The sequence below is a fragment of the Cydia fagiglandana genome, chromosome 16 (assembly GCF_963556715.1).
Source record: "Cydia fagiglandana chromosome 16, ilCydFagi1.1, whole genome shotgun sequence".
Taxonomy (NCBI): Eukaryota; Metazoa; Arthropoda; class Insecta; order Lepidoptera; family Tortricidae; genus Cydia; species Cydia fagiglandana.
Genome location: NC_085947.1, coordinates 6,269,586 through 6,287,098, shown reverse-complemented (window position 1 = coordinate 6,287,098; position 17,513 = coordinate 6,269,586). Strand labels below are relative to the sequence as shown.

Here is a 17,513-nt window from a genome sequence, read left to right as displayed (position 1 = left end):
CAATTGATGTCGAAAGTGCGTTACCCAATGAGTAAAATTACATTACTATGACTACAAATAATGAATCTCAAGCAGTTTTATCTCTTACGAAACCGACGTTCTTTGAGGGGTGAGTCGTCGTACTAAATGTATGGGAGGGTTTGAAGTTAATGTTTGGGATATTACTGATTTTATTTAAAAAAAAGTTATAAATTTAATTTTACTCATTGGGTAACGCACTTTCGATATCAATTTGAAGTTTTCTGATATCTGTTATATTTACGGATATATCGCCTGGCCACACTTAACGATTACACCCTGTATACTCATTGCAACAACTTTCCAATAAGGCCTTAACAAAAAGTAGTTGTGATAACTGTTTGGGTTTATTTTGCGGCCATAAAATTTTTAGGCACTTATCGTATAACAATAATTTAATTAAATTTACCTATCTAAGAAACTTAGAGGATATAACCAATGGAGACGCCATGTCTAAAATTTTCGGTACAAAATAGTCTGCCGTTTTTTGCGGGGGAGGGGCACATCAAATGTATAGGTACGTCATGTCAGATAAACGTCAGTCCATACATATGGTTGACATGTGGTTGACCACTGGCCGCCTATTTTCGACAGAGGGGAACGCCTGTTAATGCCGGCTCCATTGTTAATTACTCCGAGCTAAGAAATTAACTACTTACCGATAATTCAATATAGCTAGGTCTGGCTAGCCAAAAATTGTTGACAGATATTTCGTTGTTGTATCACCGATTGTCTATGATTTAAAAAAAAAGCTAAAAGTCAGTTGTCAATTTATGTCATTCATTCAAATTGTTTGCGGTTTTTATGGGGTTTATTTTAAATAATATTAATAATTTCTAATCTGAGTGAGGTTCACAAACTATTATTTAAGCTCGTAAATAATTACGACAATGTGCGAAGTCGACGTGTAGCGTTGTAAATTGCAAATGTAAACAAATTAGGAGGTTGGTGCTCTATAACTATTTTACTATTTACTATAAGTACTAGTTCTAACATTTGCCGATTACTTTGATTAAGTACGTGAATTTATTAATGCCTGAATCTCATAAATAGGACAAAGAAAGAAGTATGAAGAAACGGATAAATTAAAAGTTCTGAAAAATATTTATAAAATCTAAATATTGGAACGTAAACATGTGTATTTGTCGTTGACTGTACTTTAAATAGTGGTAGAAATTATGTGAGCTGACTTTGAGTGCACTTAAACGATTATTTAGCTTATTTCCTTAGGTACCTTACTTGTGTACAGAATATCAAAGATATTGTCTAGTATCAAAACTATAATTCCTACTACACAAAGTGTGACCAGCCCAAGATTTTTTGAATTTCCCGCCAATAATTTAGGTAAAATTTCAGTAGCCAGACTCTATTACAAAAAATTCATGGGGGCAATAAAACCTGTTCACTCACCTGGAAATGCTTTTTGGCAATGGCATAACGAGTGATTTCCCAAGTTCTTATGTCTTATGTCACGTGAAATGGAATGACATTTAAAAAAAAACAATGACAAGTTTGTTGTCAAACGTCCACGAAGGCGCTGAAGTTCAATTTCCAACAGGAAATATTCATTTAATTTCTGGAAAATATGAATATTACCATTATTTATGTGATGGATTTGATGATAGGGTAAGCATAATGTATCATTCTACTGTAAATTTGAAGTATAACTTTTCTAACCTACAAACTTATTAATTACAATCTATCCTATCGCACTTATTTACTAACAATATTTGATTATTTCCTAGGGCTGGGGATGTGGTTATAGAACATTACAAACGCTATGCTCCTGGATAAACCAGAATTACCAGAAAAATGTAGAGGTTCCATCTATAAGACAGATTCAAGAGGTTTTAGTTGACCTGAAAGACAAACCTAGATCATTTTTAGGTTCTAGGCAGTGGATTGGCAGTTTTGAGGTGAGATATAAAGTAAAATTTGCTTTAATTTAATACAACAAGCATTTAAAAGGCTTTCTCAATTGTAAACATAAGCAAACTTGAACATTATTAATTATTAACATTCACAATGAATAAAAAAATGGAGCAAAAATATTAGTATATCATTTTAGTTAACACTGATACTGGAAGTTAATTAATATGTAGAGCTATATTATTAACTGTCATGTACATAAAAATATACAGGGTGGCCAAAAACTAAGTGCATTCCTGTTGCCAGGGAGGTCATGGGATTTTACTGAGCAACTTTTACTAAGGGACCAACCCCGAAATCGCGAAAATGTTTTGCTGTTACATTTTGGCTGGTCCATTTTCTATGGGAGGGTAAATTTTTTTGGTTGGTCCCATAGTAAAAGTTGCTCAATATAATCCCAAAACCTCCCTGGCAATGGGAATGTACTTATTTTTTGGTCACCATGTATACTGCGTGACAAAACCCCTTAAAAAAAAGAAAAAAAAAAAGAATATGGTTTTTTTTTCAATTCTATATAATTTTCAGGTATGCTTAGTGATAGACAAGCTATATGACATTCCATGTAAAATAATACACATAAACAAAGGTGATAACTTAAGCACCATAGTGGACACCTTGAAGACCCATTTTGAGAAGTTCGGGAGCCCCGTTATGATGGGCGGAGATGTTGACTGCTCTTCTAAGGGCATTATGGGAATTCACATTGACAAATCTGAAGCTAGTCTATTGATTGTGGTAAGATTATACTTTACTACCTAATAATTTACCAAGATTTGGAGTCATTTTATAGTGCAGGCACAGAATTAATAATAGTATTAGGTACAGAAGACTCACTCTCTAACAAAACGCGTCTGTTACGATCAGGACAGATATGGCCGCTAGGTGACGACAGCGCCACGCGCGGCTAATGGCTAGCCACCAAAATTGGTGTGGAACGGATGTACTTTTAGCTACCTGTAGCAAAGCAACGAAATCGCAGAGTGAGCCACGCCTGGTGCAGGTGGAATCTGTGTCTGACCATCCAAGACTTTATAGCAGAAAACTAAAACTACAGATTATGGGCTGAATCTGGCCTATGACTTTTTCACCCATGGTTAAAGGAAGCGAAATTAAAGTAATTTTAAAGTAAAGCAAATTAAATTTTCATTTTAAAGTCTTAGGAGCATCAAGGGCCCAATAGCGAATAGGGATCAGTGACATAAAGCAAGTAACACATAAAATTGGCTGCATTTTTATGACACAGGGCTTTGCACATATTCAGTATAGGTCATAAAAACGCTAATTGTAAACAAAATAACGAAGTGTGAGCAAAACTGAGACACTTAACATTTACTTTCAGGATCCACACTATGTGGGAAAGGAGCACACGAAGGAATTCCTTCAGAACAAGGGCTGGGTGAAATGGCAGACTCTCAAAGACTTCCTGAGTTCCTCATTCTATAATCTATGCCTGCCACAAGCTAAGTCTAAAACCATTATCTAATTTTTATTTATAAATAAAACATATTTTGCGAAATCAGTCTTTATTAATATCGTAATTAGGGCTACATAACTATTAAAACATTTTACCTTAAAATGCAGTCACAGCTCCATAACATATAAGTATTACCAATACATACTGTGTAAACTACACTAAATGTACACAACTTCACCTAACCAATGGTTGACAACCTCAAAGCAGCAGTGGTAACTTGTCTATGAAACTAGTGCCAATGACATGACTGCTATTTTTCAGCGTCAATATTGGGTAGCTGCACATTCATTTCTATGAGATCAAAATTACTGTGTAGGAAGTTGGATCCAACGTTTTTGCTACATTTTTTTTTGTCGTCTAAGCTACGCGGAATGCGTAACATACACTGCGCGATTATCACACTGATGCGGATCCCCACGCCGCTCCTGTGTATGAGCGAGACACATGAGAGAGTCGTGTACATTATTATAAATCAAGAAGGTTTCATGAGTAATGGGAACCAACACCAGACCCACAACCATCGCTCGGTGGTCCACATTAGATCGGACTGGAACAACCACAGACAAGACATCCTCCAGACTGAGCATAGTAGCGCTACCCCCTCTGCCACAAATATACGGTAGTTTTACTCCATTTTCGAGTCAAAGTGTCTTTGTGTGACGCCCGTGTCTTTTAACGATCACGGCACGGGTCTCGCTCACCTCGTCCCCCGCACCCCAGTATTTTTGGCAGCATCGGTTTTATGAAATAATTGCTCTAAACTCCGTCTAGAGGATTCCTAGTCTATGGGAACACTAGACCCACACGTACACTAGTCCGTGTTCATGATGAGGCACACGCCTTGTAAGACCCAGTGCGAGGCGTGCTCGGCGGTCCACAGGTCGGATTCGAACACTAGACCCACAACCATCGCTCGGTGGTCCAAATTAGGTCGAAATGGAACACTAGACCCACACGTATACTAGTCCGTGTTCATGATGAGGCACACGCCTTGTAAGACCCAGTGGGAGGCGTGCTCGGCGGTCCACAGGTCGGATTCGAACACTAGACCCACAACCATCGCTCGGTGGTCCACATTAGGTCGGAATGGAACACTAGACCCACACGTACACTAGTCCGTGTTCATGATGAGGCACACGCCTTGTAAGACCCAGTGGGATGCGTGCTCGGCGGTCCACAGGTCGGACTCGAACACGAGACCCACGCCCATGGCGTTGCGGCGCGTCGATGTCGTGTAGACTGGGGTTCGCAGCGTATTCTGGCGACGGATAGAAATTGGTTTACATTCATCTTGTTGCGTACTGTACATTGTATAAGAAGCCACATCATACGTTAGGGTTAGCACCAGTTTCGTGCATTTTCGAGCTGAGAAAGAGTGGGGATATGCACCGCGACGTGTGATGAGCACAGTCAGGGCCGTCTTAAACTATGCTGGGGCCTTTGGGCATATAAGATTTTGGGGCCCTTTTGGAGTAAAGTAAAGAAAGCTAATGAAACTAACATTTTTTTTTACTATGATCTTCTATTTATTATGGGTAATAAAATATAATGTTACTGTTACTTCGGGGCCCCCTGAGGATGGGGCCCTAGGCACGGGCCCCGTGTGCCCTTTTGGTAAAGACGGTACTGGATAACCTATGTAGTATGGTTCCCTTCCTCTACAAGCGAGCTCGTTTCTTGGATACAGAGTATCAATGAAAATGAAGTAAGACACTATACTCAAGTGAGCTAGCAGGAAACTGCCCAAAGTCAGGATACGTGACATTGTAGATAACTAAGTTTTTGGTTACCTGCAGTTTGACCTTATGCGACTCTATGGGTATGATGTACATGACGGGGAGTTCCGTCACCAGCACTTTGGGGTGCGAGCGGCGCAGGCATTTGTCCTCGAGGTCCCAGCGCGCGCCCTCCAGGTATAAGCCACGGACGTAGCAACCCTACAATTAATGAATGTACAACCCTGAATATATCACCAAATGCACCAGCTAATGCAAGTATAATAGAGCAGCAACACGATCATGATTGTGCCATAACTCTAAAATAATTGAGTGTTGACAAACGTCGAAAATTTTCGCAGAATCTTTCTCGCAAATCCGTTAGCCCATGCTATGATCGGTATAATGTTCATACATAAAATTACACGGCAGTAAGGGCTCATTTAGACGATGCGATAACTCTCATGCGAGTTTCATAACATTGCGTGTTTTGATCAGTCGGTTGAATTGGACGTAACCAACAGTCCGCAATGTAACTAAAATCTCATGCGAGTTCGCGCGCCGTCTAAATCAGCCCTAAGATTCAGTTGGTAAGAGTTAATACTACACGCATATACTCGAACACTCGGAGCTGGGTGTGCTTTCCGTTCAGAGTATATTGGCGCGATCTGAAGACCTGTTAGAAATCTAACACTTCTGATGTAATTTGTTTAAGTGAGACAGCTTAATGTTAATTATCATTGTCTTACGGTAGTTGGCCGCTCCTCGATGTCATCAGGGTTGGTCCATTCCGTGACGCGCGTAAACTGTGTAGAACGATCTAGAGGCCACGTGTACAACCGGCACGCGATCTGGACCTCCGCGATCAGGTACGACTCAGGGATGTGCAGACCCGAGAGCCAGATTACCATTGGCTCCTCTTTTGTCGCCTGAAAGATAGTTCATGTTGAGGATATCTTTTAACACATTCACTGCCATGAACCCACCTGGTGGGCGCTCGTGAACTTTGCTCAGATGCCGGACAACCCGCTGGGCGAGTTGTTTTATACGCAGCTATAGACGACCGGTTTCTAGGGTAGTGCGCCGTTTTTTGTCTGGTAGTGAATGTGTGCATGTTGGAATACACAATGCGGTGAAAACACCGATCTCTAAAGAATTAAATACGCCAGTCAGTGTACTTTTAGATCCGAATCAAAGACGTACTTAGTGCATCAGCTGCCCTGGCTAGACAAGCGAGAGCTACAATTAGGGAGGGAGTTTACCGTAGAATCCATCAAATTCCATCCAATCAGTTGTAGTACCTACCCAACCAGCAATGAAGTAATTAAACCAACCAGCTCGCCCCGTACAGATGGCTGGTGTTAAATTTCACTTACGCTATCGGTGGACCACTTAGTCCGAGCCATAAAGTGGTCCATCCACCCCCCTAGCCCCTTGCAAGTAGCCGGCGCCAGTGCGCGCCACACATTAGGCAGTTGTCCATTGAACGAGCTGTAGGACTTACCCAGTCAGAGTACTGCTTAGTCCGAGCCATAAAGTGGTCCATCATCCACCCCCCTAACCCCTTGCAAGTAGCCGACGCCAGTGCGCGCCACACATTATTATAGGCAGTTATCCATTGAACAGATTCTAGAACACTTACCCAGTCAGAGTATTGTTTAGTCCAAGCCATAAAGTGGTCCATCCACCCCCCTAACCCCTTGCAAGTAGCCGGCGCCAGTGCACGCCACACATTAACTATTAGGCAGTTATCCATTGAACAGATTCTAATAGAACACTTACCCAGTCAGAGTATTGTTTAGTCCGAGCCATAAAGTGGTCCATCCACCCCCCTAGCCCCTTGCAAGTAGCCGGCGCCAGTGCGCGCCACACATTAGGCAGTTGTCCATTGAACAGGCTGTAGGACACATTGTCCAGCACGGCGTCCATGCCGATCTCTCCAGCCAAAGCCTTGCGAAGGAGTGTCAGGGTTGTACGCATGCGGCTGATCAGGCGGTTGAACCTGGAACATATTTTGGTATTAGCGGGAGTCCCATTCTCAGTGATGATGATATGACAGCTTTCGCTCTTTTCTATGTATACTTCGAGAAAATGGGAATCATAGTGTCGAATTACAGATGTGCACGTTTTCAAAGAGATAGATTGAAAACTTACTCTTTATTGGCACAGCGCAGTACAAAGATATAAAAGAAAAGAAACAATTGATTCAATATAGAGGCAGACAACAGGCGGTCTTATCGCTGAAGAGCGATCTCTTCCATACAACCTTAAAGAACAGCTGGGAAAATTTTCTTGAAATAAATTTTGGTCATTATCATAAGAATTAAAGGAAGGTTCCATTTGGGAATGTTCACCACTAAAAATTATGAGATTGATGAGATATTTCCATGACCTTTCAATGTTCAAAGTTTTGGAGTTTTTAACGAGATTGGCGGACGTGATAAAAATGATATAGCGAGCGTTTTGTAAAAAAAAAGTTGAGGAAGAAAAAGAAGTAATTCCGTCATTGACACAGTAAACCAACCATTTGTAAATGACATAGGTACCTACCTAGTTTAACGAAACAAAGGCTACCGATGGTCAGATAAGTGCTCTTAGTATAGTCAGCAGCAGAAGTTGCCAAGCGGGCGAGGTGTTGAAAATTACCGTGACGCGCTCTTATTCTCTTAACAATAAAGTCGCGTCTAGATCATTTTGAACACCTCGCGCGCTTAGCAACTATCGCTGGTGTTCGTACCGCTCTAGTTCTTGCAGCAGCACAACGCCAGTCGGCGTCAGGTTCATCTCGAAGGCCTTGCGCACGCGCCACACCTCGTACAGCGGCGGCAGCTTGTCGAGCACGTCCACGGCGATGTTGTCGATGAAGTCCTCTCGCGACATGGCTCCGCCGCCCTCGCCTGCACCACAAATAAGAGCTTAGAATTGTGATATATGTACATGTATAGCACCAAAGGTATATACATAGACATGTATCACAGCTGATCGCTCGGTCAGTGAACTCGCGGGTAGGTTAAGATTTTGATAAATAATTTAATGTCATAATTGGTGGTAGTTTTAACTTGTCTCTCGAAATTTATCTTCTAATACGAACGGACGTGCATTTGCCTTTTTATTAGTTATCTCAGTGTTCCCGGCTCCTATATATCTCATTTGGCGACGAGGATGGGAATCATGTATTATGGGTTATGAGACTTATGAGTAATGTTTACTCGGTACAGGTCCTATCAAACGTAAGGTTCATTATAAAGTACCTGATAGACCGACCGCTTAAAAGAGTCCTAGCCTGCGCGGTACGGGGGCGATGGGGTAGGACGACTAAGGGTGGCGGGAAGGGAGCGAGCGCCGTACGCCTGCCGCCCGCACCTTCCCCGCTGCCTTTAGTCGTCCTTCCCCGTCGCCCCCGTACCGCGCAGGCGAGGACTCTTTTAAGTGGTTGGACTATATGTACATCTACCTTATCGAACCGTGTTGAGTTTCTAGTGGCGAGAAGCGTTACCACAGATCCTGAACGTAACGTAGGTACAAAAACTTATATAAGAAAACATGATATCCGCGCCCCGGGAGCACGCACTTCCATCTCGCTCACGCTTACGCTCTGTGAAAGTGAGAGAAGAACACGAACTTACTGGGCCTTCATATTAGCAATTTACCATAAAATTGTAGTCTAAACTCACCTGCCGTTCCGTCTAGAAAGGCAGCAAAATAACATTCAAATCGTCATCGTCAGTTTTACTTGTTTAGATGGATTAGGTAAAAAATAAATCACGACAATAATTATTAATGAACGGCGCAGAATAAACCAATTATTAGCAATTAGATGTAAAAAGCTAAGTATCATTCTCATTGATTTATTCGCGTAGTACTTACCTGGCTTAGTACTTACTTAAGAAGAATACTATTAGTGGTCAAGCTAATACTTACTTTTCAGAACCGAAGCTGTTAAGTAGAGAGCAGCATGGAATATATTATTCAAAATTAAACAGTAATAATGTTAAACATACTACATATAATATGTTATACTTACATATAATAAAGTATTACGTCTTATTTAGGGTAAAAACTAACAATAACAAATACTAGACTACCCTATCTAATATCGAAAACATATAAAATACCTAAATAATGAGATAAACAGATTTTTTTATTGCAGCCCGTATTATACTACTGATGTGCAAATTGCAGAAAGGATCCAAACAGTTGGGAAACTTCTTGGAAATAATCACAGAGGGGAAGGCGAACATCGAAAAATCGAAAAACGTAATCTTGCCTTTCTTACGCTCATGCATATTTGAGCAATATTTGATAGAGAGGCAGATACAGAAAATTATTTATTGACGAAAAATTATCAAAAAGTGTTATAGTCGTGATTTTTTCGGATTTATTGAAACTTTTCCAGACACGTTTACTGACTTGTCTTTGGCTGGAGTTCTATGAGGTGTCCCCACATCTCGCGCACGGCCTGGCTGAAGTAGCCGATCTCAGCATTGGGGTGCAGCCCGAACACCTCCGGGGAATTCACCAGCGGTAATGTGTCGAGGAACACTGGAAGCAGAATAGTAGGTATCTAATGACCAAGATATAAACGCAATATACAAACGGAAGCGCTGGTGGCCTAGCGGTGAGAGCGTGCGACTTGCAATCTGGAGGTCGCGGGTTCAAACCCCGGCTCGTACCAATGAGTTTTTCGGAAGTTATGTACGAAATATCATTTGATATTTACCAGTCGCTTTTCGGTGAAGGAAAACATCGTGAGGAAACCGGACTAATCCCAATAAGGCCTAGTTTACCCTCTGGGTGAAAGGTCATATGGCAGTCGCTTTCGTAAAAACTAGTGCCTACGTCAAATCATCGGATTAGTTGTCAAGCGGACCCCTGGCTCTCATGAGCCGTGGCGAAATGCCGGGATAACGCGAGGAAGAAGAAGAAGACCAAAATATAAACGAATTATAAGAACTCCGATAATGATTATTAGACTACAGGATCGCTTGGGCTGAGTCGGGTTTTTCTATAAAATGACAGTTATATACAATTCATAGAAACGAAGTGAACTATCCACGCGCTTGCCCTGCCGGGCGTCCAGGAGCAGCGACTCCCGCTTCCACAACCCCACGGTTACGTGGGCAAACTGCACCTACAAATTTCTGTTAAAAGAAAGGGGTAACCTGGTTTTAAAAAGTGATCACAATGACACAACCACCTGACCATCCTCCCAGTGTAAAAAGGCTTCTTCGCACCGACTTACAGATATATTCCTCTCGCTCTAAATCGGGCGGTATGACGTAGTCGAACGTAGAGTCCTTGTAGAAGTGGAAGGGCTGGAACTTGTCGAACAAGAAGTCTCCCATGTACTCGTCCATGTACGTCTTCACCACGCGACGGTCGAAATCGTCAATCACGCGCCCGCCGTACATCACCTGTGCAGAAGCGATTTATTAAAAAACCGGGCAAGTGCGAGTCGGACTCGCGCACGAAGGGTTCCGTACCATAATGCAAAAAGAAAAAAAAAACGGTCACCCATCCAAGTACTGACCACTCCCGACGTTGCTTAACTTTGGTCAAAAATCACGTTTGTTGTATGGGAGCCCCATTTAAATCTTTATTTTATTCTGTTTTTAGTATTTGTTGTTATAGCGGCAACAGAAATACATCTTCTGTGAAAATTTCAACTGTCTAGCTATCACGGTTCGTGAGATACAGCCTGGTGACAGACGGACGGACGGACAGCGAAGTCTTAGTAATTGGGTCCCGTTTTACCCTTTGGGTACGGAACCCTAAAAACGTTATCTCAAGTATAACTGTGATCAGAAAGCAAATCCAACATTACAATACTTTAGACAGCATTAAAACAATATTCTGATGGACCTTCAGCACTACGTAGAGTAATCCTGATATACCGTTGCCGACAAATACCTATTGGGCCAACATATACGAATCTAAGTGACGCAGCGATGCGGTGGGATGAGATAGCAATATCGCTTGCTCCTCTTATACATAACTGCATCCCCAAGATTGGCAAGATTGGCCTACGTTAACCCATTATAGTAACAGCACCAGTCATGGGACATTTAAGAGGAAATTTGGAGTATTTATGATATTTCCCTTATACATGTAAATTGTAAATGGTCAACCGCTTAGCGTGTTAAAAGTTGGTAGTCCTATCCGTCTTTCATATTTTAGGCATGTTGTATCAAAGATACTGCAATTAGTTTCCACATATTTAACAAATTAAAACTATGCTTTTTTTGTCCAGTGATGGACACCAAAGCTCCAGTAATGGGCCCCCGGTAATGGACGTGGATCCAGTAATGGGCCCCCTATAATGGACATTGCTCTATCAGTATAAAATATTGAAATGGGGAATATGTTACGGCAAAAAAATCAATTTTTGGTATAAGCTTTTATCGCTGAATGTATTTTTCTTTCCACAGCCAATTATTATTGTATTAGATCCATCGAGACAATTCTAATATACCCAAACACAATTAGTAAGGGTTTATTGCGATAAAGTTTCCATGGCCACCTCCTGTCTCCATCATCAGATTAGGTCCATGTTATCATAATATTGCATTATCATCCGATTTGCATACTTAATAATTACGTACTTACACAAAATTTCAACTGAATCGGAAATCGAAAAGTGGCTTAAATTCAGCTACCAAAATTGGACCCACACTAACTAACAGGGCAAGTTAAATAAAAGTTTGGAAAAACGATATTAATGTATCCGAAGTCTAAGAATACCTCCTGATTGACATATTTCGTAACTACATTTTACTTCTGTATTGTTTAAACATGAAATTATGGCGTGGCAAGCATCATTCTGTCAATTGTCCCATCATAGGAGGTACGCAGTTTTACAGCTCCTATAATGGGATTGGGCCAAATACCACTATTTTTCTACATCTGGAGTCACAACATAGGTGTGTTGTATACCTTATCTCATGGTAAATGCAATTAACAAAACACATTCTAGTTTTCATCAAGTATTAATTAATTAAAATTTAATAAATTAACTCTCCTCTCTTAGGGAAGTTGTTAAGAATTCGTAGTGCTATTTTTTTTCAGTGACACGACAACTTTTGGGTTGACGCCAATTTCTTAAAAAGCAACCAAATTTAATGAAACTTTAAACTGAAACAGCTCTAGGACTCTTATTTATGATAATATATAGCCAGTGTTTATAAACTACTTTTAGATACTTATTTTAGAGGAATTATGTTTTTTTGTCCCATCACTGGTTCCACGTCCATTATAGGGTATACTACAGTATGTGTACACGGCATTAAATAAGAGAAATACTTACAGCTAATTTCACGCTGACATGACATATCGCTGCTCTATCGCACAATGCTAACGAAAATGGTGAAGCAGAGTAGTGTCATCTCTTAAAAGTTATCGTATTTTCACCAGACTCATCTTACTGCCCTTATATTTAAATCACAGAATAAGTAATAGTATTATGATACAGAACGGCCACGCACCGCCCCGCCCCGACTCGCATTACCTCGCCCCGCGACTGGCCGCGACATGAATCTGGCGGACTTCTGGCGTCCTCTCAGTAAAGCGACTTACCCAACAATGACGTGTGTACAGTACAGACGTGGCGCGCACACATATAAACGCAAATGATTTTTGATGCCCTGTGATTTAAACATACCTCTCCGAATAAGTATTTCAGAGTGGACCACGGAATGGGTCCCTTGGCCGCATAGCACCGGTCGAGATAAGTACTCAGAATTTGCATGCACACGTTGAAGTCCGACTCGCCGAAATCGTATGAGATGTTCCATCCGATTTTGTCGTATTTTCGTCGTTCCTGCCAAGAGAAGAACCTTAAGTATATTAGAAATCTACATAAATTAAAAGTTCAATCATATTGACAACGCAAATCCCTAAACTGACTTATATATACGATAATATTATATTCAGGCTTGCATATAATGTACTAAGATTATTCATTCATAAAAATAGGTTAGTAATTTGAATAAAAATAAATAAAAACGGTTGGAATTGGAATAAACTCCTTCCGAAAAAAAAGAAAAAAAAAGTACCAGCGTTACTTAGAAAACTAAATTTGCGAGCGCTGCTTCGCAAATCTTAGCTTTACTTTCAGCAAAACAAAAAAGCAGGTTCCACCGAGATTTGAACTCGGATCGCTGGATTCAAAGTCCAGAGTGCTAACCATTACACCATGGAACCGGTTCGAGTAGGCGACGAAATTGACTATTGCATTGTTTGACCATTTGTTTAAATAAGTAATTGTAACATTTATTGTGCTAGAGGTGCTGCAACATTGTTTTAGTGAAAATTTTAATGAATAGACATTAATTGCAAATGTTTAAATATTTACAGTGTTTTTCCATAACACTCGGCAATTGATGTCTGAAAGTCGGTGTGTACAAGTACAATTAATCAAATAATAAGATCGTAATGCCAAACTTTATAAATCAAGGCCGTGTACCTAAGTAGGTACATAAGTATGTCAATAGGTATTATGTTAATGATTAGACTAGTCATGAATGTTATCAATGGTCACGGTGTACCTACTTATCTTTGGTTACGGTCATTCATCTTAAACTAAGTGGTTATAGAGGCTAGGTTTTTAATAACTATAATATTCTTAGCTTTAGTATAGCGGAGACGTGGCATGAAAGAGTCCGGCTTTAAAAGAGGCACTTGCATTTGTTTATATACTTCCTTCATGCCACTTCTCCCCTAAGTAGAGACTGGAGAAAAAGAGTTTTGTCACATATTATCATCATCCCATGGCTAACGCGAGGCTCAAGGTGGCGATGTCAGGTCACCTGGCATCGTGTGTTATAGTCGCACCAATAAAAGTCTGCAGCGGATTTGATAGCCCACGCAGTGTAAGTGTTATTTATAGTTCATAATTCCATAGAAGTTTGACGTTTAAAATGACACTTGCACTGCTATCAAAATCGCTGCAGACTTTTTACGGTCTAACTCTAAGTGGTTTATCAGACAGCATAGAAAAATCAGCAATAAACACCAAAATACTTTATTGGGTGTTCATTGTACACATCTTTAAGTTACTCGTAATTGTACCTCGAAGACGCAGGGTGGGAAGACCCCAGACTAGATGGACCGACGATCTGGTAAGTCGCGGGAAACCATTGGTTGATGGCAGCGAATGACCGTTCGTTATGGAGATCCTTGGGGGAGGCCTTTGTCCAGCAGTGGATGTCTTTCGGGTATCGTCTTGGGTCGTCCCATTCGATTTTTTTTATTTTTTTATTTAATTAGTTATTTATTATAAGTACTAGAAGTTACAACTTTTTTGTTACATATTCAATGCTCCACAAAACGAACATTTAGTTTGACTGTGAAGTGTCAGTATACTATAATACTATACTTAATTAAATTTAAAAATTAGAATAGGTTTACATTCGTAGTTGAAATCCTATTCTGCTTTCGTCACCCATTCTACATTCGTCACAATCTTCGGTGGCTTTCAATGTAGAATGAGTGACGAAAGCATAATAGGACTAATTTAAGAACTTGACGAAATACGAATGGGACGACCCAAGACGATACCGTCTTTCGGCTGAGATGATGATGTGCATACCTGAACCACGGCGTGGAAGAAGGCCAGTACGTAGACGAGCTTCTTAAAGGCAGGGTGCGTGCACTCTTCGAGGGCGTGCGCGCGCATCTTGAAGTACGTGTTCCGCAGATTCAGCTTCAAACCGTTAGGCGGCTCTGTCACCACTGTCAAACACATAGGTACAGTCAGCAGCAGAAGTTGCTAAGCGGGTGAGGTGTTCAAAATTACCTTGACACGCTCTTATTCTCTTAACAATAAAGTCGCGATAAGTTCATTTTGTACACCTGGCCCGCATAGCAATTCTGCTGCTGACTGTACAGGCGTATTCAAATTAAAAGTTATTCCATATGTTGCCAATACGATACTGATGTCAGTGCCAAAGGTGACGTTTTTGGTTGAAGAAATATCACTTTTGACACTTACAGATCAGTATAATATCGAATAAATAAAATTCGAATACGCCTGATAAACATACCTATAGGTACGAACACAGAAGATACTTATGGATTATATTTCCAACGTGTGTAGTGTTAGCGTCGTGCTTAGCATGCGTCGCAAAATTTTCGAAAGTATTCTGATATAACATTGCGTCATATATTATCGAATATTGTTTACACAGATGTTTACATTACGCAGTCATATCTAAATATCACTGCCTCGGACTGTTTTTGGTGTGATGTTACTTTTGCCAAAATTTAATTTAATCCGAACGGGTTTTCCAAATTTTCAGATGGATCAAATGGAACTTAACCTACTTAATGGCTTCTACTATGTTAGAAAGATTTTTGGAAATACGTTCGGTCGGTTTTTTCTAGTTCCCGTAGGTAACAAGGAATACAAGGATACCAGAAGGTAGCAGTTTTGGGGTTGTTCCAGCCATTATTACCTTTGAGCGACCTCTGCAGGATGCCGATAGGGAATGTGGGCGTGGGATCCGTGGTGAGCCACAGCCTGTACTCCGGGTGGGGCTTCTCCATCAACTCCAACTGTTTTTCCAGCTCTCGCAAGAAGGATACTAGGAGATGGCAGTTCTGGAGTATCAGCCATTGCCCGTGGGATATCGCGCCTTCTAACAAAGCGAGGGCAGTCTGGGAAATGAGTACACATTTTATTATCAAATTTTATTTCCAAGTCCTTCCATTTATCGGAGCATCTACATGTCCTAAAGAGAGATATCTAAACTTTATTTATTTAGGCACTACTTAAAGAGGCCAGAAGATAATACCCACACTACAAGTCAAGAACTTACCCCTTCCTGGCCTTGACCAAGTGATAAATACTTGAATTTGCCTCCACCGAACCCGCAGCGATCGGCCAGTTTCATCAAATCTGCAGTTGGGTCGGACCCGGGACTCAGTATGAACACCACCGGTGTAAACGGACTGGTTTGCTCAAAAATTGCGTCGAAACTGAAAATATAAGTAGATTCATAAAATATGGTACCAAGAAAGCCGTGCAAAATGCCGGGATAACGCGAGGAAGAAGACCAAAAAAAAAAGATGCGGCATGCCAGTTCTACCAGGAATCAGAGGAGACTGCTATGCACATGATCTGTTCCTGTGGAACACTAATGTGAAAAAGAAGTACCTACTTAGGGCGACACGTACTATTGCAACCCTATGAGGTACAGAGCATTAGGTACGGCCCAAAGAATCTGGAATTTCCTGGAATCAACGGGCATTAGTAGTGAATTTGAAAAATTTAAAGGGCCGTCACAATAGATCACTGCTTGGTCGACGTGGCGCTCAAAGGCCCACAATACCCCAATAATAATTAAAAAATAGTACCAATCCATAATGTAAGGTACCCATGAAGGTGTTTGTATCTTTGCAAGTGTGTTAGGGTATTTTTAATACCAACAGTCCTGTCATGCCTGAGCACTTCTGTCGCTGACACGTCGCCCTGTAATTTGTAGTATTCTAATATTGAAACCTGATAACGGGCGGGGTGATATACTCCTCGCCCATGGTCACAGTGATATAGTCAGTGAGCGCACGGTAGATGCGGTCCACACGGAAGCATCGCAGCAGCATCAAGATTTCGAAGGGCTTCAGGATGTCACGGTATCCGTTGGGAATGTGCGAAGTTTCTGGTGTGTCGCTGTCGAACCACTGAAAAAAGCAGTTTTGCTTCATCAGGTCTAACTACTATAAAATCATAAATGGGAAGGACATGTTCTTGTTCAAATTGAGATGTAAATTTCAAATATAATAAATAATTGACTACCGGTCTGGCCTAGTGGTGACACTAGTGACACTGCCTACGAAACCGATGGTCTTTGGTTCCAACCCCAATAAGGGCATTTAATTTACATTATGTGTGATGAGACTGATGAGCACAGATATTTGTTCCGAAGTCATGGATGTTTTCTATGTATTGAAGTATTTGTATATTATACTATATACGAGTATTATCGTCTGAGGATAAATATTTCATGCCTTCTTGAGCTACACTATTAACCTTCTTGAGCTTACTGCGGGACTTAGTCAATCTGTCTAAGAAAATAATGTCCTGTGATATGGATGTAATCTTAAAAACTATTTAGGTACCTCTTGCCAGTCATCGACATTACGAGAGATGTGGTCGGGAAGACTAGCAAATGCATCCGGAAAATCGTTGCTCAGCTTTATTATGTCTTGCCAACCCTGAAAATAAGCGTAGGTACAGATAAGTAGGTAGAGTCTGTTCGGAAAGAGAAGAATCGTGGAATGTATTGGTCCCCATACATTTCATTACTCTTCTATTTCCAAACAGACACTATCATCATTATTCTTAAACTAAAGAAGAGGCTTTAAAACTAAATTTATAACTA

General features: G+C 40.8%; 2 protein-coding genes and 1 non-coding gene across 3 annotated transcripts in view; 1 reads left to right on the top strand and 2 right to left on the bottom strand.

Moving 5' to 3' along the window:
- Window positions 1-1,486: 1,486 nt before the first annotated feature.
- On the top strand, window positions 1,487-3,463 carry LOC134671847 (uncharacterized). The gene is made up of 4 exons (XM_063529700.1): window positions 1,487-1,644; window positions 1,764-1,934; window positions 2,473-2,682; window positions 3,287-3,463. Exons 1-4 carry the CDS (start codon window positions 1,522-1,524, stop codon window positions 3,428-3,430), a joined length of 648 nt encoding a protein of 215 aa, XP_063385770.1. The 5' UTR covers window positions 1,487-1,521; the 3' UTR covers window positions 3,431-3,463.
- A 370-nt stretch (window positions 3,464-3,833) lies between these two features.
- LOC134672204 (dynein axonemal heavy chain 10) overlaps window positions 3,834-17,513 on the bottom strand; it is a 119,635-nt gene continuing 105,955 nt past the window's right edge. The window contains exons 83-95 of the mRNA XM_063530105.1: window positions 17,251-17,346; window positions 16,634-16,812; window positions 15,951-16,110; window positions 15,588-15,789; window positions 14,723-14,865; window positions 12,794-12,952; window positions 10,379-10,550; window positions 9,547-9,678; window positions 7,874-8,033; window positions 6,919-7,138; window positions 5,886-6,065; window positions 5,212-5,358; window positions 3,834-4,679 (exon numbers count right to left, since the gene is read on the bottom strand). Of these exons, the coding sequence (XP_063386175.1) occupies window positions 4,533-4,679; window positions 5,212-5,358; window positions 5,886-6,065; window positions 6,919-7,138; window positions 7,874-8,033; window positions 9,547-9,678; window positions 10,379-10,550; window positions 12,794-12,952; window positions 14,723-14,865; window positions 15,588-15,789; window positions 15,951-16,110; window positions 16,634-16,812; window positions 17,251-17,346 (2,097 nt within the window). The 3' untranslated portion in view covers window positions 3,834-4,532. The remainder of the gene's footprint in view (window positions 4,680-5,211; window positions 5,359-5,885; window positions 6,066-6,918; window positions 7,139-7,873; window positions 8,034-9,546; window positions 9,679-10,378; window positions 10,551-12,793; window positions 12,953-14,722; window positions 14,866-15,587; window positions 15,790-15,950; window positions 16,111-16,633; window positions 16,813-17,250; window positions 17,347-17,513) is intronic.
- Window positions 13,264-13,335, bottom strand: Trnaq-uug (transfer RNA glutamine (anticodon UUG)). Its single transcript has one exon. It is a non-coding gene; the product is annotated as a tRNA-Gln (tRNA).